The sequence below is a fragment of the Tyto alba genome, unplaced genomic scaffold (genome assembly GCF_018691265.1).
Source record: "Tyto alba isolate M040663 unplaced genomic scaffold, T.alba_DEE_v4.0 Super-Scaffold_17, whole genome shotgun sequence".
NCBI lineage: Eukaryota > Metazoa > Chordata > Aves > Strigiformes > Tytonidae > Tyto > Tyto alba.
In genome coordinates, this window is record NW_024881279.1 from 7,753,351 (window position 1) to 7,778,708 (window position 25,358).

General features: G+C 52.8%; 1 protein-coding gene across 4 annotated transcripts in view; it reads right to left on the minus strand.

Moving 5' to 3' along the window:
- The window catches only part of FLT4 (fms related receptor tyrosine kinase 4), a 60,177-nt gene that overhangs the window by 18,663 nt on the left and 16,156 nt on the right, over positions 1-25,358 (minus strand). For 2 of the 4 annotated variants that reach the window (XM_042790390.1, XM_042790389.1), the window contains exons 2-11: positions 19,161-19,257; positions 12,680-12,954; positions 8,436-8,548; positions 7,402-7,564; positions 7,015-7,154; positions 6,147-6,315; positions 5,235-5,352; positions 4,450-4,601; positions 3,534-3,696; positions 1,554-1,698 (exon numbers count right to left, since the gene is read on the minus strand). In XM_042790390.1, coding sequence (XP_042646324.1) covers positions 1,554-1,698; positions 3,534-3,696; positions 4,450-4,601; positions 5,235-5,352; positions 6,147-6,315; positions 7,015-7,154; positions 7,402-7,564; positions 8,436-8,548; positions 12,680-12,954; positions 19,161-19,257 — 1,535 coding nt within the window. The remainder of the gene's footprint in view (positions 1-1,553; positions 1,699-3,533; positions 3,697-4,449; positions 4,602-5,234; positions 5,353-6,146; positions 6,316-7,014; positions 7,155-7,401; positions 7,565-8,435; positions 8,549-12,679; positions 12,955-19,160; positions 19,258-25,358) is intronic. The other 2 variants (XM_042790392.1, XM_042790391.1) reach the window with 2 other exon arrangements.

Below are 25,358 nucleotides of genomic sequence, written 5' to 3' on the forward strand. Positions count from 1 at the left end.
TACAGCTGAAGTGACCTTATTACTAGTACTTTTGTGCACTGCCTTTTCCGTTTCTTGGGGTTATTCAATACAGCTGAAGTGACTCTATTGCTGGCGCTTTTGTATGCTGCCTTTCCTGTTTCTTGGGGATTTTCCTTCTAATCTGCACTGTTATGTTTGAGTTGGGGTTTATGGATTTGACATCATCCTGCTGTCTGCAGTGCACGCCTGTGCACTGCACACCCTGTGGCTCATTCTGGCCTTACTGGACAGAATAAAAAACAGGGGAGGGTGGTAACAGAAGACAGGCAGGAAGGAGAAGGAGAGGAAGCGGATTTGAGGACATAGCATTCCACTGCAAGTGGAAAAACTCTTTTCTCCCAGAGCTCTTGCATGTCCCTGGGCTGCACAACCCAAGTTGGACCTCCAGGACAGTTACAACCAAATAGATGGAATGAGAAGGACACTGCTGAGGAATAGGAGGAAGAGAATGAGGGAAAAAGGGAAAGATCAAAAGGGACCGAGATGACAGTCACATCTGACGGAGGACACAAGGGCTTCTCACCCAGAAGCTCTCACCACCCCTGCTTGCTTCCCCAGGGGACACCAATCCCTGCCTCTCCCTTTGGCTGCTCTGGGGGGAGCAGCATCTGTCCCTGCCACCCTTTTGGCAGTGATGAACTCCCGGCCAGGCCGGGGGACGGGAAGTGCCTTTGGAGGTGTGTAGGAAAACAGGAAGTGACTTTCGGAAACGGGGGCCCATTTGTTTGTTCTGCATCCCTCTGCAAGCGGCTGGTGCCCGACACCAGCAGGAACAGGAACCCCGTCATGGTGCAGACCTGACACTCACAGCTACCAGAGAGACAGAAAGAAACAGGGCAGCAAGCAGTGTCTGACTCTGTGCAGGTCACACGCTGCAATGAGGGAGAGATGTTCCTTCCAGAGAGGAAACGCTGTGATGGAGAAGTGGGCTCTGTGGGGCACACGTGCTCTCACTCACAAACCTGCAGCGGATGGACACCAGCATCTCCATACCACCCTCGCCCCACTGGGATGGGGATAGCTGGATGAAACACCCCGCCATACACGTGTGTTCCTGAGGCCAGAGATTTCCTGGGCAGTCTGTGACTCCTGCTCTCCCTTCCCAGCCGCCCAGGCTGCTCTGTGGGGTTTGGCTCTCCCCAGACAGCTCAAGCAGGAATGCTCAGAAATGACCATGGGAACCCCCACAGCATGTCCCCCATGCCCTCCCTAGCTGGGTGCCCTGTGTTCAGCAGCAATCAGTGGAAACCCTCCTGCGCAGTCAGCCCTGGTGGGAGCCTCTCTGGACACAAGGTAATTTCTCAAAGATGACAGCTCTCCCTTGCCCTGGGACTGCCTGGTACTGTGAAGCCCCAGAGCTGGGAAAGGCTGCTGATGGTTTACTTTAGAAGTAGAGGTGTGAAGCCCTCCTCAAATCTGTCTCTGCCAGGCTTGTTTCCAGGCCACTTTTGCTGACTGATCGCAAATGACCCCTCCAATGGTGCCTGTCTCCAACTCCTCGCTCTGGGATGGGTTTGCAGCTACGGCCTCACCTTGTTCCGTCCCTCCACGAACTCCACCCAGGTGTCAATGCTCTCGATGGGGTTCACTGCGTCCTGCTGCGACACATCTTTCCAGTCCTTGCATTCAGGCATCCGGTCACGCTGATGGCGCCTTGCTGCCCGGTGCCTGCTATTGCTAATCCAGCAGCCGGGGAGGAGCAGGAGAAAGAGGAGAGAGATGGCAAGAGGGTCAGCTGGGAAAAAGGCAGCAAAAATAGCATTGTGTCTGAGATTTGATGTCCCTGTCCTCTGACGCTGCAAAATTTCCTGTGTCTCTTGGTTACATTGTTCTAATATGTTTTCTAAGGGGGCTCTGCAATCATTAGTGAGGCAAACATTATCTATGGATGTGAAAATTGAAGCAGGGAATGGATACTGGTATCCCAGGCAGTGTCTTCACACCCAGGCCTGTGGTTTCACCCTTTCCCGCTAGGGGTAGAGAAAGGCAGGGGTGAAATCCATTCGTGTGTGACTGGGGCATTCCTTGATGCCACTTTGCTCAGCAATAGGGCCTTAAACCCCTGCTGGGACTGTGAATCAGGGATGTCACAACCTGCCTGGATGCTGGCCTGGAGAGCAGAGGGTGCAGCACTCAAGGGTGTTCCTGCTGCGCCTGATTCAACAAATACCAAGAAGGAAACACCCCAAGTAGAGATACTGCTGGTGTCTCACAGCGGCATGGTGGTACCTCTTTGGGTGGAGACAGGCAAGATGGGAGAAGTGCCCAAATCTGTCAGGGACCTGGGATGCTGTAGCCTGCAGGGTGCTTCTGAAATGCAGGAATGGCAGAGAGATGGGAGGGTCTGCCCAAAATTCAGAGTGGGAGGTGCAGAGGGAGAGTGCTTATGGTGACAGGGAAGCAGCAGGGAGCTGAGCGCCCAAAGGCAGCGGCCAGGGTGCGTGCTGGCAGCGGGGGGCAGAGTGCTCCGCGGGGTGAGTGCATCGTCGAGCTGTGTAAACAACAGGAAACTCGAAAGAAGCCTCCTGCATCCTCTGGAGCTATGCTAGGCAGAAATATGGTGGCCTTGGGAGACAGTGCTCATAATTCACGGGCCCCTCTGCTTCCTGACAGGGCCACAGTGCACTTGCATACGATGGAAAGCTCTCTGGTGTTCCTGGCTTGGCAGCAGCCTGCACAGGGCTGCAGGACCTGGCTTCCTCTAGGCACCCAGATGTCCTCCACCCTGACTGCTCTGGCTACAACTCCCGAGCATCCCTTTTCCTTCTTCCTGCAAGGCTGCCACTAAAAAATGCCACTGCAGCCCTGCCTGGTGCTGCCCCAGCTTCCCAGGGCGCAGGCAGTGGTCACGCACCCTTCCTGTCTACCTACTGGCACTGCCTGCACAAACACCCTCCTGGCAAACCATCCCGGCAATTGGCAGAGATCTGGTGCTTCCCCTGGATTCAGCAACTCTTCCCCACACGCAGCAGCTCTGTTGCCCTGCCTAAAAGAGCTTTTGCTTCCATTGTTACCCAGCAGAAGATGAAGGACCAAAAAAACCACAGGGACCTTAAGGCAGGCATGGGGTGAGCCCTAGCTGCTGTCTCAGGGTCCCACCAAGGGGTCGTGACAATTTTTTGTGCAATCTCCCCCAGTTTCCCCATTAGCATAGTGGTCAGTGGTTTTATTGCAGGTGCTGTGAGGACTGGCTGGGCCATGGACATCCTCTGACGGATGCAGATGGCCGAGGACACAGTGGAAGCTGTGGAAGCCCTTGGTGTCTGGGACCAGCCAGGCTAGGCAAAACGCCCACACGGAGCACGAGTGTCTCTGACAGGCTCCACTTGGCCTCCCCACAGGGTGAGTGGTTGTACAGTGCTCTATCAGTCAGTGCTGTCCTCCTCTTGCCACGTTGTAGCTGGGAGAGCAAAAGCGAGATGGGGTCTGGGACACAGCCACGGTCACAAGGAGCCCATAATGCCACGCTGGTGGCCTGGTAAGACATGGGTGTTGGAAGAAATGTCACTTACAGGCTGCGTCGGGAGAACATCCGACAGGGCATCCACGGCCTCCACTGCCACTGGATCACCTCCGGTGCTGGGATGCCATAGACTGTGCAGGTGAGGGCCTGGGGGCTCCTCCGGGAGTAGATGCTCGGGGAAGATGCCTCCTTCTCATGGATGCGCGGAGGAACTGCAAGGATCAGAATGAGACTGTGAGTGGCCACAGGCTCAGCCGCTGCATCCCCAGGACAGGTACAGCCCTCCCCAGGCCCATCTACAGAGAGACTGGGCACTAAAGCACTATGGCCCTCAGGGCAGCTCCTGGGGAGCTCAGGCCTGCAAGGCAGAGCAGGTTATACTTAGGCAGATTCAAGTGACTTCATTTATCCTTTGACAAGTGTGACTGTCTGGATGCTGTAGGGCTCAAGGCAGTGTCTGGCAGCCCCCAGCACAGGGCTACAGAGCTTGCTGGAGACAAATCTCCAAGCAGAAGTACCCCTCCAGCGCTTTTTATGCTGGCATCTTGTGTCTGCATGACAGGGACCAGTTTCTGCTGGAGAAAAACTCCCTAGGAGCTTCCCACCCAGAACAACTACTCCAGCTCCAGGCTTTGCATGTATTGCAACTGCCCTGCGCTCATGTCCACATCAGTCGGAATCATCCTCAGCAGCATCTCCAACTGCAGCTGGGAAACAGCCCCTGAGCAAGGACATATCCTGCCCAGAGTGATGGAGCCAGGAACAAAACTGTGCTGTATCTTCCTGGCCACAAGGAACCAGGCTCACTGTAACCAGAGGATCCCTCAGCAATGGGGGAGAAGGAGATGATGTAGGTACCAACTGCTTTAGGACAGCAATGGGGACTTGGTCTCAGAGCAGCCAAAAGGCTGGGGTCATGGGCTCAGTGCTCTCCCCCCAGCCCCAACCCTGGCCCTCTCCCTTACCATTGACGATTAACTGGAGGCTGATGTGCTTCTCCAGCCCTGCCAGCCTGTTCCGCAGAACCAGCGTATATGTCCCAGCGTGCTGCTCCGACACATCCTTGATCTGCATTGAAGATTGAGATTGCTTGGGAATTAGCTTCCCGTCCTTGTACCTGCGGGGAGGCAGAGAGAAAATGCAGCCATGGGGAGGAAGTGTCCCACTGGCAGCTAGGCAGGGGTTTGCTGGTCCCCATTAGAGTGCAGTCAGGGTGCCCATTGCTAGCACTGGAGACCTCTCTGGAGACCCCTCTGGGCTTTCCCTGGACTTGTGTTGTGAGTCTGCGCATTATCTTGTACAGATGTGTGTGGGGTTGGGGATGTTGTAGCTCTGCCCTGAGCAGCGTGCAGGTGCAAAGCTCCCAGCCAGCTTTGGTGAAAGTGCAGCACGATGCGGTGTATCGCCTGGCCCACTCTTGCTCCTCTGGGCAACCATGATCCCTGCTGCAGGGGGACAAGAGGGGCAGTTCCTGTGGGAGCTCCACTTGGCGCCTCCAGAGAGTGCAGAGCTGCCAAGCCAGGCCAGGACCTTTGCTGCTTCTCCCCCAGACCTCACCTCCTCCCATACCAAGCTGTGCAGCTGAGAACGAAGGCAGTTGGGAGAAATGACCCCCATGGGTGGAAAAAGGTGACATTTGGGATAATCTTGGCCACAGAAGGACCTAGAAAAGAAGCCTGGCTAGGATTCCCTGCTTGGCAGAGGAAAGGAAGAGAGGAGAAGGTGGCTCAGGCTAAGAAAGGTGCGTTACCACTGGAAGTCTGGTGGGGGGTAAGCCACAACTTTCACCGGCAGCTTCACGGCTTCATCTCCTGCAGTGGCTTCTATCACTGGGCCCTTCCTCCACTCCACGTTGATGAAGGGCTTTTCTGCAAAAAAAGAAGGTGAGTATGGAGGAGAGGAGAGCACAAAGGGACAGGTTGTCACCTATCTCTGCTGCTCTCCACAGGACCCAGCAGCATGGACCAAGGACAGGTGGGTTGTTATGGCAGTGCAGTTGAAAATGACTACTACTCTGCAATGATGAAGTCAAAATAACTAAAATTCACTATTGCCTTATCTGCCAACATGATGCCCATGCCCAGCCCCGCTTCCACATCCCTGTTCCCAGCAGGGTTCCCTCCCTGGAGCAGAAGGGAGTGGGGGCCAGGCAGGGCTGGGCAGGCCAGCGCACCGTTGCCACTCTGGCAGCTGAAGAGCTGCCCCTGCCTCACTGTCGGGAGTCATCAGGGACGCAGGGAGGCTGTGCTGCCTGTGACTTTCTGCTGCCAGGAGACAGCTGCTCAGTGCTGACAGTGCCTTGTGTACCTGCAGCTGGGTGCCTCCCAGGCCAGCCATCCCACAGGGGCACTGCCTCTGCCGCAGGGCCCTGAGACCTGTGTGTCCTGCCATCCCGCTGGCATTTGGGCCAATTTGGTGTTTGCATCTCTCTCTTGTCATTGTGGCACCTTGCTGAATGTGATCGTGCTCCCAGTGTGGTGCTGGGGTGCAGAAGGACTAAAGGACTGGAGGAAGGCTGGGTCTCGCTAAAGCAGAGTGGGATGGAGGTGCAGGAGCCCCTCTGCTGAGCTTTGGGCCAAGCACTGCCTAAGCAGTCTGGGGATTGCTCTGCTTGCAGCTCGGCTCTGGCTGTGGCTCTGTGAGCGAGTGGAAGGTGTCGTACCGTGCACAATGACGTCGGTGCTCTCCTGCAGCATCTGGGCGCCGTTGGTGGCGGTGCACGTGTACTTGCCCAGGTCCTGCTGGCTGACGTTGTGGAGGGTCAGGATACTGGAGAGCTCTGTGTGTGTCTGCAGGGACCGGCGTTCGGGCTCCATCACTGCCCGCTGTGTCTGCAGGAGGCGACAGAGAGAAGGGGATTAAAGATATCAATGGGACGGGGCTCCTCACGTCTGTGCTTCTTGCTGCCCAGTGCTTGCCTCTCCCTGGACAGGCATCTCCATCACTGACTGCCATCCTCAGGGATGGAAAAGCAACAAGCCCTGTGTGACAGACCGCCTGAGGCTGGGATCTGAGTTTAGCACATGTTTTGCTCTGAGCTGCGGCCCAGTAACCAGGCTGGGAGCCTTGTAGGTATGTTGACAGGGTGCCCTCAGGAGACTCCCCTGTCTCAGTGTTCACAAGAGCCAGAGGCTACAGCAGGGGGAAAACACAGCAGGGAAGGGAACCCCTCACAGGCTCTTGGGAACAGGGCTGTGTGACTAGAATAGCTCCTTTTAAGCCAATGATGTTTGCTCTGGATTTGAACTGGTGGAAATGAAGTCAGTGTTTGCCCAGGAGAGCCCTAGAGCAAAAACACCTCGGCAAGGAGGGTGTTTTCTGCCAGGAAAAGGGGTCTTCCCTCTGTCTGCCTTCTGCTGCAGAAGAAAAAAATGGGAAAGAACTCTGACCAAGATGGCCAGGGCACCGCATGATTAGGATCGTGAAGCAGAGCCCTGCCAATGATGTGAAAAGGAACAAAGAAGGGGCAGGAGGAGATGACTCAGAGGGAAGTGGTTCAGTGCAAGGGGAGCCGCTCTGTTTGCTGGTACCTGTTTGCCAGGGTAAGTCCACTGGAAGCGGACACCAGAGTTGAACTCAGCCCACACTGTGCAGTTCAAGACCAGCTTCTCTCCCACTAGCAGCTCCATGGCTTTCTTGGGATACAGCTGGATGTCATACAGCTCACTCCCTGATGCAGAAGAAGCAATGAAAAGACATTTCTGATCTATTAACTCTTTAACTCAGACTATGCAGTTAGAGGAGGGTTGGGTATGAGCTCCTGCTGCTTGGTGTATCTCTGTCTGACACACAGTAGAGGAGATATAAGCACCATGCAGAGTCTATGTAGCTAGAGAGGACCATAACAACCCCGTGAACTGCACTGATGGACTTCAGAGAAATCCAAACTGCACCCCAGCATCTTCCCAAATATTTACCTGCTATATGGATGATGAAGAAATTGGATTTGAAGACCTTTTTGTCGATGACAGTCTCACACTGGACAAACAAGGAGTCCCTGATCAAGAGTGTGGGTACCTGTACCCCCTTCTTGTTGTCCCAGAAAGTGCTTTTCCCATCAGGATGGATGAGGGAATTTTGCTGGAAAAATTAACATTTTGCCAACAGAAATAAGAGGGTAACAACATTCCCACCCCACTCCTTTCAGGCTTTATGCAGGCTAACACATCCCTTTTGTGGAAAGAAATGATGCAGCATCATGTTGTGCTGGCCTCCTGCCCTTTCCCCCTGAGGGTTTGTCATCTAGGAATTGTGGCCTCCCCAATACCCCAAGCAGCCGTATCCTGCACCATGAGCCTCTCTATCTGCAGAGTGGGCCAGAGACTTCCAGGAATGGAAACTTCTAGTGATAGTTAAGGAAACCGATGCTGATGTCCCAAACATCAGCCCCACTAGGATGAGTGCTGACCTTGGGTAGTGTCCTTCCCGGGCAAGGGAATGGCCCCTGGCCCCCAGAGTGTCCCTGGAGGCCTTTGTACAATAGTAATACTCATCCTGGAAGGATGTATTTGCATTGTAAAAAAAAAAAAAAAGGCACAAGCAAACTGATAACAGAGTTGTTTTTAGTCATCAGCCCCAGGGCTGCAGCCTCTTCCCTCATGGGGATGCCGACCACCTAGAGGGTTTGTAGATCACAGAGATCAGAGCAAACAGGGGATGCTGTAGGGAAATGGGATTAAAACAAAGTCTTGTTTTTTTTCATAAAGCTCCAGGGAAGAGAAGCAAGGTTGGCAGGAAACCTGTGGGTTCTGCCCAAGGGAACTGGACAGCACAGATTCAACCAGCAAATAAAACAAGGAAGCCAGTGGCTTGCTTATACTTTCCATGGAAAATGTATCCCATGCATTTTCCATTCCTGGCAGTGCCTGTCCTGCTTCCACTCAGGTAATTACAAATGTAGAACAAATGCAATACATCTTAGTCCAGAGTCACCCAGTGGCCGAGTTCTCACCGAGATCAGCGTGACATTAAGATCCGGGATGGACACAAGGCATGGTACCCAAGTGTTCTCCTTCTTGCTGATGAGGAGGGTCTCTGGCTTGTTGATAAATGGCTGTTCAAAATCTGAAGAAGGAGAAAAACAACTGAACAGAGGCAAGAAGAGAACCGGGAAGAGAGACCAACCAGAAGAAAAGGAGGCTTTCTGGCTTTATTTAACACAGCATGAGCTTGCCAGAGGGAGTGGTGTTGAGCTGGACGGCCCCATCTGCAATGTGCAACAGTCAGAGGAGACACCTGGAGCTTGGGAATGCAAAGGGAGCAGCCGAGGCGAGTGCCTGGGCCAGCCAGCTCCTCCACACCAAACACCGTACCGGTGAAGCGGCACTTGTGTGACATTTGGGCAGTGCTGGAAATGGCCTCTCCTTTCCTGGCCCCTCAAGGTCTCTGCTTGGGTTTGACTCTTTGTGAAACCGGCGGGTCTCGTCCTGGGCTCAGCGCCTGCCCAGCTGGTGACTGTGCGTGGCCCCACGGCAGGGACGGCGCGGGGCTGGGCCGCCCTGCTGCAGCGGCAGGCAGCGCGACCTTCCAGGGCGGGGAAGTGATCCACAGCGGAATGGTATGCAGATGTCATCCTGCAGCCACCCCAGCCGGCAGATAAACAGATGAGCTGAGCTTTCCAGGGTTGCCACCCCACTGCCTCCCAACTGCTGCAAGCACAAATATTGACAGGAAGAACAAAACCACCCAAAATTAATCAGTGAAATGACTTAGCAAGGGCAGGACGTTACACTAAAATCCATGTGGAGCTAGCATCAAGAAGCAGATTGTCTGCAGAAGGGGCTGCTCCATGCTGTGTTTCTTGTCTCCTGTGTCAAATGAGAAAAACCCAAGTGGGGCTCCATGGTGGAAAGAGTTGATGGCAGCATATAAAGGAGATGTGTCATGGCCCTGACCCATCATGCCAGGCACCATCGAGACACAGAACACAAAGACCAACTTGATTTCATGGAGATGGCAAGCTAACAGGCCAGCATGGATCCCAGTTCTGGTTCTTTCTCAGATATACTGGAAAGAGCTGGTGAGACCAAGATGCAAAATACACTTGTATCCCAAACCATGGCCAGCCAGAGGGTAGGAAGGGTGAGGTTTGTTTTGCAGTGCTTCATGCCAGCTGCTGAGGCACCTGCTCACCTGTCTACTTGGCAGCACTTCTGGTTTGAGGGTTTTTCTACTCTTTGGACTTTCCCAAACAGGACACAGAATCAGCAGCCACCCAGGTTGACTACATGGCATGAAGACAAATTGGAAGAGACAGATTGTGAGGCTGCTTGGTGGCCTCTGGCAGTGCCTCAGTGATGGATAATTTCTTCTGTAGTATCAGCCCCTACCTGCCCATTTCCACAAGGATACACGCCTCACAGGATGCTCTGAATAGAGACTGGTCCCTCGTGTCTCCAACCCCTGGTGTTCATAGAATCATAGAACGATTTGTGTTGGAGGTGGTGTGTCTCCATCTGAGAGACATGGGGCTGCCCCAAAGACCTGCTAGGGGGGATTTAATGGCTTCTGGTATGCTGGAGTCAGACCAGATGATCCCAGTGGCTTTAAAAGTTACTCTCTATTCACCTGGATTGCAGCTAAACCATTGATTTCAAGGGACTGTAGCATGAGGATGTCTGTCCAACCTGAGACTCTCCCTCTGCTATCCAACCCCTAAAGCTGCCTGTCTAAAGTGACAAATCAAAGATGAATTTGGTAATGATCCTCATTTGGGGATCCTGCTGTTCAAACCACATTGGGCCAACTCAATCCAATTTAGTGCTCCCACTGTTAATTGTATAAGGGAGTTCCTTTAATTTTTGATCTATAAAGCTGTTGCTTCAGCAATAGTCATGCTGCAAAGACCTACTCTGGCTGAAGTGCTCTTCTCTACATCTCAGGTGAAACAAGCCATGCACAGAAAATGTGTTGGTCAGCACTTACAAAAATATGGATTGCCCAGAGAATTCTTATCTTTATTTCCTGGGGTTCTGTGCTGCCACAGGATTGCTGTCTTCTGAAATCACAGATTTGTTTCTGAGTGTGAAAATATTCCTCATTCCTCTCCCAAACCCTGGGCACGTGAGAGGGAGGAGACGCACAACTGCCAGAGGTGAGAGACTATGAGGTCCCTTCCAAGCTCAGATGGCAGCCAAGAACTAACTGATTTACTGGACTGGTCCTGCTGCCAATGAGCTTGTGATTCATGCACTAACTCCCCTCTGTGACCACATCACATATTTTCTATAAGGCTGTCTTAATGGGTCAGATGGGAATAATTTAGCATCTTCTTCATTAATATATGCTAAGCTTTATGAGATGGGGGCTGTACATATCTTATTCTACTCTGATGAGGCATTCTGTATGTTTACAGTGATATCTGTAGCTGTAATAAAATACACACCTAACCAGACACATGGGAAATGAGACATATGAGTGGAGATTTCATCTGAGAACTGAGCTGCAGGTAAAATATCGAAGAACCCATTTTTCCAGCCAAGCACAGATATTTTGTTCCTGGCAATTCCACCAAGCTCTTAATGTGAGAAATGAGGTTGATGGATAAACCTGTGGTCTGATCATGCTGTCTCCAAACATCCCTGACACTTACATCAGCCCTTCCAAGCTCTCCAGGGATAGTTTCACATTGCAGCCCAGTTCAGCAGGAACAGGCAGAGCTTTATCTGGATGTTCTGCAATGGCTACAGTTACCGTATGCCTGGGTTTTCCTGACATGTCCCTTCTCCTGTCTGAAAGCCTGTCCTGTCTGGAGGTTTCCTGGATGCTTGATAGCCATAACAGGGCACAGCCTGATTGGAATGAGTATGAACATGTGCTGTGTAGCCATGTGCACGGCAATGCTGGGAGGTGTTGGCTGGATCTGTTGCACACACGCTGTCCACAGGCACTGTGAGTCCCATGGGCCCTGACAGTGTGGGATTTATTGCCCCTAAGCTACACTGCACGTGCACACTTGCTGCTCTCTGGTAAACAGGAGAGCCATTACTGAGCTGCAGATAAGGCTGGAGGTGAGAGAAGGTAGACAAGGGGGCAAAGTGGCATCTGCTGGATCACAAAGAAAATCAGGCTCTTGTAACAGCACTCCCTGCATGTAAGCTTGTTAGGTTATACTTATTTTCAGTGTGTGAAGAAGCTCCCTGCCTCCATCCTTATACAACATTCTAGAGTGAACACCCTTAACTCACAGACACCTCCTCGCAACATGTCTGGGATCCAGGGAAGCTCTGTCCTGTTTAGGATGAGGAAGAGGAGGCAATTGCCTTAACAGACCTCAGTTCCTCTCCAGCAGCTGCGCAGCTTTTCTGATTTGCCCCTGCATTTTTCTCTGCATATCTGCAGAGGCAAATCTGGCTTTGCCCTGGGACTTCTGAAAAATGCATCTTGTATGTCATGACCTGCCTGGCTCATGACAACTGCACCAACTAATAAATGGGGGCGGAAAGAGAAATAGCTCACCCAACTGTTTCCAGGGGACAGCGCTCGTTTATCTTTCTGGAGTGTGATGCAAGCAGTGGGGGAGATGGTGGAGGAGGAGCCCCTGGGATTTGGAGAAGCTGAGTATTGGCCCCACAGCCACTTGCTGAGCTGAGGTACCAGTTCCAAGGCTGGTGGACAGCCCTCCTCCTCCAAAACATGTCTCATAACCCTGCCTGTGTGGGCAGCCCCTGTGCAGTGTGGAGGGGAGCATCTGGGTCAGCCCCTGTGGCGTGGCTCCAGGGCTATCAAGCCTGGGGACAGGAGGAGGCTGAGCATGGTGTGTTTGTACCACTCCTCCACTCCCTCTCTCAGTCTCAGCTTTATGGAACATTATCATCCCTAGCTGCTAGCATCTTGGAGAGCCCCCAGCTGCCCAGAAGCTAACTCTTGTGCTTTTTTTAGTGGTGGAGCATCTTTGAGGCCTGGCTCTCACTCCTTAAATTCCTGCATTCCAGCCTGGCTGCAGCCATGCCCCCGGGCCAGGATGTAATTGAATCCCTGGTGCTGCCACCATCCCCCAGAAATGGACGGATATTGGTTCCCTCGAAGTGCAGGGAGCCAGCCCTTGGCCCCCTCCCTGAGTCTGCAGCAGCCATGCTCTGTCCTAAGAGGACAGGGAGCACGTCGGGCTTTTTAATCTTTCTGATAATATGCTGGTGCATAGGCTGCCCCTGAGCTCCCCCAGCTAGAAAGTGCTCACTGCCTGATGGCTCTTACCTCTCACAAACACGTAGGTGCTGACTGCTGTGGTGCCCTCAATTTTGGCATCAATGTACTTGTAGTAGCAGCGGTAGTAACCTGTGTCATTCGCCTGGGTCTCCGTCAGCACCAGGACTTTGCAGTACGGCTTCATGCCGGTCCCCTCGCAGTCTTCTTCTCGGATTGCCCGGCCACTGCTGGGGACTGCTGATGCCACCAACTCGGTCTCCTTCTCTTTCCCAGCAGGGTCCACCTTGCCCCCGGGCCACAACCACTCCAAGGGGTGCTGGCCTCTAGACATGGCAAAGAGGAGAATTAGCTTGGGGCTGAGCAGGGTGAACATGGTGGAGATTTAACTGCCTTGTTTGACACTCGGCACATCTGCACATGGCCCAGCCAGCCACTACTGTTGGGCTGCAGTGTGGAGGAACAGCCATCCTCCAAGGAGAAAACCAGGCACGAGGAAACAGTAAGCAGCTTCACTAATCACTGGTCAATCAGAAGCTTGTCCCCTTCCCTAGGCCACCTCTCTGGCAACGCTAAGCTGTAAGATATCAGCCCACTCACAAACAGGTCTCCCCCTCCCACAACTTTGACCTTCTGCTATTGATGCCAGTACAGGGAGCCACACAGGGCCCTGAGGGAAAGGCTCCATTTATTCTCTCTTCCCTCTCATTATTAAAAGGGTCCAGAGCTATTAAGAAAACACACAGATGTGATGAGTTCCCTTGGCTCAGTGTAGCTGCTGGCTGGAGCTTGTGGTGTGATGAATGGAGTGGGAAGGAGAATGAGGGAAGGAGAGCAGACTGGAGAGAAAACAAGAAAGAGAAAGGCAGGAGGGAGTCAGGGATAAAAGACAGCAAGGAGAAAACAAGGGGAGGCTCAGCTGACTGCATTCTGTCCAGCTGCCAGCTGTTTCCTTCCCTGCTGCTGTGGGAAGGGGTTTGCTTGCTCTGCACAGCACCCTGCAGCCCCTTCAGCCCCCCGGCACGCTCCCCTGGCTGGCCTGGGGCTGCTGCCCCTTCCCACCTCTGCAGAGACACAGCTACAGACGCCTCATGGAGGGCATGACCACAGAGCCTATTCACCACCGGTCCAAAGACAAATGGAAAAGTCCAAGAACTGCAAGAAACCCCCAGACAGAGCATGCACGTGTGTATTTATATATAGCCAAGGATCCCCAGAGCAGGAGGCTTGTATATGCACATGTACACATATGCACGTGCCACTGTAGCTTGCTATAACCACACTTGTTTACTACAAACAAAACAAGCTTTTATTGCTTGCTGGAAGTTTCATTCTGTGAAATTAGAGCCCCTTTCACAGGAAGGCCTAGTTCTCACTTGAAAGTTTGCCAGTGTAGCTGAAAGTCACTTAAGAATGTGCAAAAAAAAAAAAAAAAAAAGAAATGGGAAAAAAGACATCACAAGAGACAGCTGTGGGGGTAAAAACGGCCTTTTGTCAGCACTGTTTGCTCTTTTAGGGGAAACTGGGTTCATCTGTTATGCAAGTTGGGAATAGGCGTGTTGGCACACGCAGCTCCTCTACCAGGGCAGCTCTGCGGGCAGATGCTTTTAAGCGCAGCCAGACTGTGACTGTCACCAATAGCTGGATCCAGACAGCAAGGGACAGCGAGGAGGAAGCAAGATAAGGTGCCATCAGAGGGTACAAAGGCTCAGATGCAATGAGGACAGGATTTCTGTCCAAGCGTGGGGGAAAGACCTGCCCCTTTGTGTTTGTCTTCAACAGCTGATTTATCTTCCCATAGACTTTGCTCTCTTCCAGCTCCTACTGCCTAGCTTGCCACGGATGAGTTTGGAGACAGTGTGCTGCACTCTGCCTGCATCACCAGGCACAAAGGCTCTGGAAGCAGTGATGTGCTCTTGGGGACAGCCACGCAGCCCCTCTGACCCAGCTCAAACTTCTGCATTCACTAAAAATGCCATCAGTGCCTGAGGCAGGACTAGAAGTACAGCTCTGACGGCTTGTGTCTATGAACCACGGGCAGGCTTTTCCAAAGTATCAGTCTCACAAACGCTTTAATAAAAATAAGACTCTTGAATTTTGAGTTTTCCCCATCCTATGCATGCACAAGGAAAATAATAGTAAATCTGATCACCAAACCAGTAACACTGAGTGGCCCCTGCTGTGCCCATTGCTGCTGAACCCACAGGCCTGCTGCACCAGGCACAGACCGTGGGGCTGGTCCCACTCTTAACCCAGACCCCAACTGTGCAAAGGAGCCCCAAAGCCCTCCACATTTGCCCAGGCATTTTTGGAGCTCCACATGGAGCAGGGTAATTGTACAAGTCTCCAGCGTTTCCGTTTTCTGTTTGTTTACCCACGGGGATTTTCACGCATTATCAGATCCACTTGTTTTATTAACCATCAAGGCTAGCAGTAGCTGAGTGACATGTATTTATATAAACACGGATGGGCCAGTACAAACAGACTTGCCGACCAGCCCGCGGGCAGCTCTGAACTAAGGCATTCCTTGCATCATGTACTGCTTGACCAGATTCAGTGGGGACACAGAAGGTGTAGGCATTAGCGAGAGTTCCAAGTTAGCATCGCTGGTGTGTTAAGATCAGAAGGAGGCAGGGATGAGGGCAGGCCAGGCTCACTTGAATTTGTCTCTGAATCTACCCTCTGTATTTGGGGAAAGGTCCAAGCAGCAGTTTTGGATGGTTCCCTCCTTCCTATCTGTCACCTCTGAAGATTTGTTCCCAAGTTGTTTTCTTTCAGCTCTGTGATAATGTGCCTCTGGGTGATAGAGCCTGCCGATGCCAGCTGGAAACAGATGCATTGTAGGCTTCTCCACAGCTGTCTTCCTAAACCTTTTCAGGACAGATGCTCTTCAAGGGAGACATTGCAATTGGCACCACTTTTCTTCAATCCTCTTTGAAGCTCCCAAGCGTGGTACGATGAGCAAAGCTGGCTGTGGTTTTGTGGCTTAGCTAGGATAAGACAGATCCCCCCCTCAGCACCACAGAGGATGTTCACAGCAGTCGCATACATGTAGGAAAGAGCAGCAGGTGGGCGTCCCCAGACACTGCTCTGCAGCAGTCATGGTGGGGCACTGCCTTATCCTCAGGCTCCTTCAGCCCTGCCAGAGCGCTCATTTCCTCCACGGGAGCCAAAAGGGCTACGGGGTCAAATACTTCCTCTCTGCCAGAATAGGGCTTGTGCATCTGCAAGCATCTGCGAGTCAGCTCTGTTAACAAGTGACTGGGCAGCAAAGGACAACCTTGCCCATCTTTTTCTAAATACCATGGCTGGGTGATGCTCCCTCTCTACCTGAGTGCCCAGCACCTGCAGGATGGGATGGGATGGGATATGATGGGATGGCACAGCACAGCCAGGACCAAGTTGATCCCTCCAGAGGTTTCTGCTGTTGTGCAGCCGGCTCCTGTGGGCTCTGTTCCAATATTCATGAGTTGGAACAGCACAAGCTCTCTGCTTCCCCCCAGCACAGGCTGCCAAGGGCATGAATGCAGAGATTCACAATATTCTTCCCTTCCTTGTTGGGATCAGAGCTAATAAAAGATGCACTGTCCATGTGGGCATCAGCCCCTTTGCCCTGCTCTACCACATGCTTAGATCAGAACATCACTGGGGCTCTCAGCCAGCCCTGGCATGATCTGTATTTCGGGGAATGTTCCTACTCTGGTCCCCTGCTCTGTCTGGACCTTTCAAGGGCGCATTGTGCTGGGTGACAAGGGAACGTGCCTGTGTGTGATGCCCTTTGCAAAAGCAGAGCCCCAGCATCTGGTGGCTCCTTGCGGGTGTGCTGTGTCTTTGGGTCTCTGTTAAGCATGCCCAGCTCCAGAGGCATTGCCTGTCCCATGGCCTGGCACAGACTCTGGTCACCGATGGGGCTAGGCAGATGGTGGAGCAGGAGTAGGGCTGCAGAGCTGAGGGTGTGTGAGATCCAGGCTGCTGCAAGGGAGCCTGAGAGTGCAGTTGGCTCCGGGACTCTCACACTCGGTGGGTGAAGCTTGAAAGGTCTCCAGGGAGTCTCACACAGCGGGGTTTGAGCTCAGCTTTCTGCTGCAGCACTGCTTCAAGAAGGCCCATACTCCTGGATCCAGGGCAGCTCAAGGAGCAGCCAGAGGACATTGTTCTCAAGGGAAGACCAAGGTCAAACTGAAGCCACCTCCAACATGATGCTCAGCAGGAAATCCCTGGATCCTGGATTTGATTTTTTATTTGTTTCTGCCCTACCCTGACCCACCACCCTTTCCTTTGCCTGTTCTCTTGGTGGTCTGCATGTTTTTTCCCTTCAGCTCCCATTAACACAAGCCAGGTCTTCCCAGGGTGGGCCATGGTCCAGAGAAGAGGTTGGAGAAGCAGCTGGGTGTAATTAGAGATTCCAGGGACCAGGAAAGATTTACTTTTCATTCAAATGAAGTAATAGCGTCCCACAGTCAAAATCCTCTCCTCAACACATTAGACAAACACAGATTTGAGATGAAGGGAGAAAGGGGACCCCTGAGACATGCAGGAGATGCTCAGACATATCTACCTGTGAGTGGTGTGAAGGACACTGCACAGCCCCCGAGGAGCACATCTGGGACAGCGGGATACAGAGGCAGAGGGGCAGCCAGGGAGCAACACAGGCAGAAGGTGCATGGGGTTCGGTACTGTTTGCAGATGGCCCTGCTGCTCTTCGGCTGGCCAGTTCAGTCCTGCACAGCACCTGGGAGCCAGGGGTAGGGATGTTCCTTATCTCAGCTGTGTCCATGCCAACACACTGTATGGGTGTCACTTAGGGAGCCTGAAAGATGAGCCTTGGCACTGCGGCAGCATCCAGGGAGCTTGTTGCCACTTGGAGAGACTCTGTAGCTTGTACGATGCTCCCTGCAAGGGCAGGCCATGCTGAGTCTGCACTGGAAGGAAGATTATTTTTTTTTCCACTTCATGTGATTTTTCCTTCATATCAATTGATAACTGACAAGTGCACAAGGGAAGGGCAATCTTGTCTGCAGTCCAGGAGTGTTATTCAAAAAGAAAGGCTCTCCTCTTCATGATGCTAAGCAGGTATGTTCATGCTTGACTGCAAAAGACACTTTCTTTAACCACACCTCTAACTTCAGTATGTCCTTTAGCCTTGGTTCCATCTGCAAGCAACACAGTCTTGAAACCACTTTCTATGTCCCTCCCTGGGTCACTGCCGAGAAAAGGTGTGGCCGGATTATAAGATCACTCAGAAAAATCTCATTGAATCTCCCCTCTTCCAAAGTTTTAACAGAGCGTATCAGCTCCCACATTCCTCTGTGGAGAGAACTACCACGGCAGAGCACTCAGTCCCCAGACTCGTTCCTCTTCCTCTATGCACTCCCCAGCAGCTATATTGCCGACCAGAGTCCTCCAACTCATGCATTTCTTACAACCTCATACACACCATGGCTCCTCAGGTCACAATACGAACAAGCTCACAACCACTTAGCTTCCCAGACTGAGTGAAAGCAGTTCAGTATGGCCATCAACAACCTTTCCTCTGTCCCTCTCCCCTGGCTAGGAGCTGATTCACAAAGTAAAAGGAATGCCATCTGTTCCAGGAAAAGTTAAATATGTTTGTGACAAGACATGAACACAATGCCAGCCAAGTGTTTGCCGTAATTGCTCCATGGTTATATATAACACTGAGAAATACCCATTTGAGGCCCACACTGAATTTATACCCCCATTGGGCCCTAGCACTCAGATCCCAAGCATGGATCTGCTTTCAGCTGCTGAAGGGAAACTCCAACTTTGTCAGGAAAATTGACCTTGGTCAATTCTCCCACTTGAGGTTTTTTTTTTTTTTTTTCCCCTTTTCTTTCTAAGATAGGGGGTAGTGCTGAAAACATGTCCCAGCATGGGATATATCATCAGTTCAGGCACATCACCTTCTCAAAGCCACAGCATTCAAAACAACCAGAGATTCTCCTGCACCTCTCACAGAGTTATTCACCTGGCCTGGATGGGGCTTCTTTTCACCCCAATGTGTACAAGGCAGAGCATTAAATCCCAACTTCCCAGAAAAGCTGGAAGCCTCTCACAGCCACCACTAAGTGCAGCCTTGCCTTTTCCCATGGCTAGTTCTCAACGTCCCCCAAAATGACCTGCCAGATTTAGAAACCAGAACTATAACCCTAGCAGCCCCTGATGAGGTGAGAATAAGCAATGCCAGAGAAAGACAAAGAGTTAGGAAGGCCAGTTTCCATAAAGAGCTTACAAGCAAGCTACCAGATCACACAAATGTTTCTCTATCTTCCTTCTGCCTGCAAGACTACAACAGAGGTTATCACCATCTCCTCTGAGACATCTTCAGCTTCTTTTTCAATTAATTAATTAGATGAATTCACACTTGGTGAATATGGAAGATTTCTAGTCAGCTGTGATAATTTGCAGGTGTAGTGCAGCCAAGGTGTCCCTGGTGGGCTCTCCTGACTGGTCCTCCAACACTTACCAGGTAAGAGCAGTCTAGGCAGAGCCACGCTTGCTTGCACCTTACCTGCAGGTGATGGTAAGTGTATCCTTGGCGTTGATGACGTGTTCCTCCTCAGTGATGCTAAGAGTAGGAGGGGTCATAGAATAGCTGCTCACCAGATCTGTGGAGAGAATAAAATAGAGGAGGTGATGCAGATATTTGCTAGTCTGGACCCACTCCTGTGGGCAGCAGCTAGCTTGGCATCATGAGGCCAGAGAGGAGCAAAGCATCTTGTAGGAGTCTGCTCCTATGAGATAGTTTAATGTTGGCTCACTGGGACACATGTAGTTCATTTGCAGCCCTCCTGGCTCCAGTGAACAGCTCTCCAGTAACAGCTCCAGGTCCAGGGCCAGACAGCCCCTGGGCTCAGACAGCCAGACTAGCAGCGATAAGGGCCAGAAAAAGAGTGGAAGACCAGAAATCAGGGAATCCAGGTGTGGCCATTCCTCACCAGGTGACTGAGATTGAGCTCACTTGGATTAGGGCTCTGAAATGATTTTATCTGCTAACTGGAGGGAGTCTGGCAGGGGATTTTTCTATATGTGTGTAGTTTTCTGTAATCAGGGGGACAAATCAGGGGTGCCCCAGCACCACAAATGCAAAACTCTTCTGTTTGTCCAGAGATGCTCTCAGGAGCCAGTAGGCATTCACCGAATGCCCTTCTCCTGCTGGGCACTCTCAGTAGTCACCTGAACAGGACCAAACCTTTGGGGATTACAGCAGCTCCCTTCCCTGCACCACAGCCGGACAGACATTCCAGGAGTGAAATTATCCAGGCTCAAGGACGGGCAGTTAAACATTATCACGCACTTCTCCCAGCTTTTGTCTGGGAGAGTCCCATTTCTCGTGCGCTTGAATCTCCGGCATGCCAGACACGCACCCTAAATGAGCTCCTCATGGACAAAACATCTCGAAGTACCGGTTACCCTCAGAGATGTACCCATTGATTTTCATTAGCACGGTGTTGCTGACTGTCATTACTTCGTGATCTTTATCTTAAAACTCCAGCTTCTGGAGACGTGAGATAACTCAAAAGAAAAGTCTCAGTGACTGCAAAAACAAGCAAGCAAACTAACCAGAAATAGAAGGAGAAAAAAATAAATGTTGCGAAATGTGAAGCTGTGACTCAGGTAGATGCTAAATGCTAAGGAAGAAAAGAATGCAAAAATATGTTGCTAGCTAGATTTTCCACAGGAACATGAGGTTTTTGCAACCGTGGTGCATGTCTGTCTCCTTCCCTCATAACATTCAAAGCCAGGTATCAGAGAGAGCTGGTTGGGAGGGAGAGGTCTCAAGGACGCGTCATTTCCACGGGTTTCACAATCAGCAGGAACACTGTATGATGCCTCTCCTCCAAAATCATGGCCCGAGGACCGTGAGCCTTGGAAGTCCTGTTGGTACAGCATGCGATGAACGTTCCTCTATGGGGAAACCCACCCCAAGAAGCACCAAATGGCCACCAGCCCCTCTGACACAAGGCCTCTGAAGCATGGCATGAGGAGCCAGGCCCATGGAGAAGCTGGGGTGCCCAGGGTCCACCGCCACCGGGAGAGGCTGCTGAGGGGGACATGGCGGTGCAGGGACGTGCCGAGCAGCAGCGCCGGCACGGCCAGCCCAGGGCCGCCGGCCTTGTTCTCCCCGATTGTTCTCCACTTCCTTCCCGCCTGCGCACGGCTCCGAGGTGGTGTCCCTGCGGCTGCCCCCATGGCAACGGCGGGGTGCCGGCCATCTTCCTCCCGCCGCCACCGCCATCTCCCACCTCCTCTTCCCTCACCCATGTGAGGCAGCGTCAGCCCAGGGGCCGTCCCGGCTGCCGGTGTGGGGGTCCCACTCCCCGTGGCCCACGCTACAGACGCCCCTCTCTCAACGACGACAACAACAACAGCCATCGTTCGTCATTCAACGCGTGGGTCGGGTCGGCATCACCATGGCCCCTGGGACCGGGTGGCTCTCGGCCCCCCGTGGAGGACGCCCTAACCTCCGCTTCCCTGAGGGAGGGGACAGACGTCAGATGTCACACACAAAAATGTGCCCCGGGGCTGTGAAAATAAATGACCGCATTTTTGGTAAAATCCCTTCAAAATGTAGCGAGGTTTATTAAAATAAAAAAGGGGAGGGGGAGGGGAAGGAATCTGCCCGCTAAGCTACATTTCCTATTAATGCCGGACACGCTTATCCCAGTGCAAACACCGCTCTCCAGATGGCCACAGCCTGCCAGTCCACTGCTCCAGCAAGCGGCTAGGGGTGCCTGCCACCCCCATGGTGCTCAGCTCAAAATATAAAAGATATGGCTTGCCATGAGGGTGGCTGGGGTCAGCAGACCCTCTCACCCTGCTCTGAGGCAGTGAGCAGAAGGCTAATCCCCAAAATCCTGGCGCAACAATCCCCAGGGCTGGCTGCAACGTGAGCCAAATTTTGTCTCAAAACCAGAGCGGTCCCCCTTGCTTGAACCACTAAATAAGTGGTCCAAGGTGGCAGGAACCTCTTGGCCAATGCTCTGCACTGCATCTGCCCCACTGCCGGGCTTGTGGGGAGCAGGATGGCTACAGAAATAACCCCCTGCCTCCCTTCACGTGCCGCCTGGTGACCTGTTAGCAAACAACTCCGGGGGGTGGAGGGGAAGAAAGAAAAAGTACGATCTGTGCAGGTTGAGGCTGTGGGATTCCTGCAGATGCATCCTGTCCATGGCCCTCCGCGAGTACAACAGGAAAAGGAACCACTGCTCCCTCCGAAAGCACCGCGGGGCTGGGGATGCTCCCGCTGCTGGCAGCCAGTGCCAGGCTGGCTCTCGTGGCCGTCCAGCCTCCTCACCGGCCCCGGACTGCCGGGACCTTTGGGGACTCCCTGCATCAGGCACTGGCTCATGCTGGGGACCCACTACTCACCCTGATGCCCCACACTGGGGTTGGCATCTTGGGATGCCGAAGCTCACAGCCACCTGTGGTATCCTGCACAGGCAAAAGGATGCACAGAGACATTCCCAGCCTGCAAAAGCATCTTCAAGGCCATCAGCTTTCTCCCCGCAAATTCTCCATCCCTCTCTATGCTTGCCAGACAGATCTACCCCATTGCTGCCCTTGCCCTTTCCCTCCCCAGGGGACCACGTGCCCTGCTATGGCTCTCTCCTGTGTTTCACTCTCCTCAGCACTGAACTCAGCACTGAACTTGGTGCTGGGTTTGGCCATTAAATCTCTGCTAACCGACATACAGATGGTTTGTGTCTCCAGCAAATCCCAGGGTGCGAGGGAGATGTCTCCAGAGCACAGAGTGTCTCCTCTCCTCCAAGTCCCTCCTTCCCCACCTCCAACCCCAGCGACGCTTTATCTCCTCGGCCCTCTGAGCAGATCCCACTCTCTTGTGCACACCAAATCGCGCCCTTGCACGGGGAGAGCATTAATGTAATTAAAAAGGCATGTGGCAGCCTCAGCAAGCTTTGTTTTTTCAAGATGGTTTCCAAGCAAGTTGGCAGCTGGATATTAAAATAAACAGAGGGGGATTGATGGGATGCGGGGAGAGGAAACAGGATCCCCCAGCCACTCACACCTTGTCTATTTTCTGAGAAGTGCGTTTCCCAGCGGTTTTCCTAGCCTTGATCTCTCAGCACGCAGCTCTGAAAGGGGCCAGGCTGCACTGAGGGCTGCCGCCCTATCACTGGCGGCTCCTTCATTTTCTCCAGCCCCTTCTGCCTCCTTCTGCACCCTGAAATTACTGTCTCTCTCATCATGGCAGCAGGGCTGCCTGCTGGAGTCCTGCACCCTAGGGCTTTTCCTGCCCGGTGGGGAAGCCACGCTCACCCTGGGAAGTACTACCCACCCTAGGGCATCTCGCAGAGACCGAGCAGCCCACAAGCTCCAGCCTTGTGCTCAACCTCATCTCTACACCCTTAAGCATGTTGTGGGAAAGCCTTGCATGGGGCCTGGTTTTCTCTTATGATGGCTGCAGATGGCTAAATCACTGCAGAGCAGTGCCTGTGCCAGAGCCAGCACCACTGCAGCCAGTGATGGCTTTGGAAACCCGTGCAAAGGCTGCATGTGGGTGAAAGTGCAGGTGTAGCATGGCATGGTATGGCATGACACGGGTCCTGCTCTCCGTCTGCTTCCACTTGCAGGAAGCCCTGCATCCTATCCTCCCTCTGAGCCCCTGCATACTACCTCAGCCTCTCTCCACTTCCCCTTCCCTCCCTCTCTGCTGAGTCGGCCCCACTGACCGATTAACGGGGTGACTTTCCGGAGAGGGATTTTGTTCACACTCTGTCCTTCTTGCTGACTTCCTTCCCCGGCACTGGACTGGATCACTCTGGCCACAGTCGCCACGTGTCCCCATCTAACCAGCACAGATCATGCTCCCACCACCAAGCTTACTGCTTTGGGGTTTTGTGACCCGAACTGCAAAATAACATGCACAAAGCAAATCTGGTCGAGGTGAGGCTGCATGATCCTGCTTGTCTCCTAGCACCTTGCATACCCAGCCCAACCCAGCCTGCCCACTCCAGTCCTATACTGGGGCAAAAAGTAGGCTGGAAGGGAAAAAAGAGTGTCTTTTCTCCCAGCAAAGCTACTCTGACCCTGCTACCGCCCCACCTCTATTTTGCTGTATTCAGGCAAAAAATCCCAGTCAATGAGCATCTGACAAAACAAGGCAGGAACAACTTGAGATTTGGACGCTATCTACAAAAGGGATTTCTGGCTGATTTGTACCAAGTAACCAAATCCCCAGACTGAGGATCCAGGATGGAGCCCCTGCATTTACTCACATACTAAGTCTGTAACACAAGGCACCACCGATGAGCCTATTCCGACTCACTGGGCTCAAGCAGTTGCTCTGGCCTGTCCCTGGCTGGGGCTCAACAGCACTCTCAATGCCCTGGGATCGCCCAGGGCCCAGTGCTACCATATAGCCCGATGATGCTCATCTTGCAAAGCATCTCCTGTTTCCCTTGGGTTTTATCCCCAGCCCGAATTGCCCCTGAAGGCTTCAAAGCCAGTGGTGGGGCTCTTCCCTTGCAGGCTGGGCAAGGCATGCACTTGGACAGGCATTCACGCACCATAGTTACTATGTGAGCAAAGACCTGCTCCTGGGCAGCCAACAGTAAAATTCCTGTACCTCGTTGGCAGTTGGGGAAACAGTGACCGATCAATCCTTTCTGATGCAGAAGAGCAGCAATATCTGGCACCGAGGGAGAGGAAGGAGAAACTTTGCTTTGCCCTTTCTGTGAACCTCTCCTCCAGCTTTCCAGGCTGGGCTTGTCCAAATTAGCAGCATTTTCTGGCAAAACTGTACATGTACCATTTCTCCTTGCCCTGCTGGAATAACCCCATCACTGCAGGTGCCATCTACCCCCTCTGCTCCAGTTACCACTTACCCACCCGCCCCATGCTTGTACAACTGACGCACAGGGGGTCCACGTGCCTGAGGCAGAGCTGGGCCAACTTCCCACCTACAAGGCTGAAGTTCCCCCTCTGAGCGACTCCTCCTCATGCACGGGGCAAGCATCCAGCTGTGGGCTGGAGCAGCAAAGCGTGACTGTCGCATCATGCAAGGAGCAGGCAGCTGACAGAGCAGCAGGGGGAATTTGGATGTAGGGCTGTCAGCTCCTCCTCTTCCTCCTCCCAGTGCTCGCCAGCACGGAGGAAGGCTTGTTTTGCAGAGAGGTGAGATATTGCACAATGCTGAGAAAGGAATGGCAGGCTCTGGCCAACACAGAGATGAAATACCAGGTGTTTTCTCTCCAGCCTCACAGCGGGCAGGGCAAGCCCCAAACCATGGCAGGAATTCACACCAAAATGGAGTAGGTTCTGCCCAGCAGCCTGTGCCTAGGGGCTGCCAGGGCAGGGTCGCAGCCACCCATGCCCACGGTGAGCCTAGGGGAAAAATGGAGAGGTGGCATGCTAAAGGGCTCTGTGGGCAAGATGGAAACAGGCTGAGGTGTAAGCAAAGAACAAATTAAAAATTATAATGATAGAAAACTGGAAATCCTCTCAAAACTATGTATTTGCAGAAGGGCAAATGAAACAGGTCCCTTCTTTTATGGGGCTCATGAAAGATGTTCCTTTTTCTGCAACCCAGGGTTGACTATTGCTTCAGACCTTTCCCAGAAGGGGTTAAACACAGGGACTGTGCTCCTCTGTGCAGGATCAGGCCCTCTGTGCCCTGTGTTGTGCTACGGCAGCATCGCTGTCCCAGCCACGCAACTGAGCCCCATACACCAAGAGCTCCTTCAGG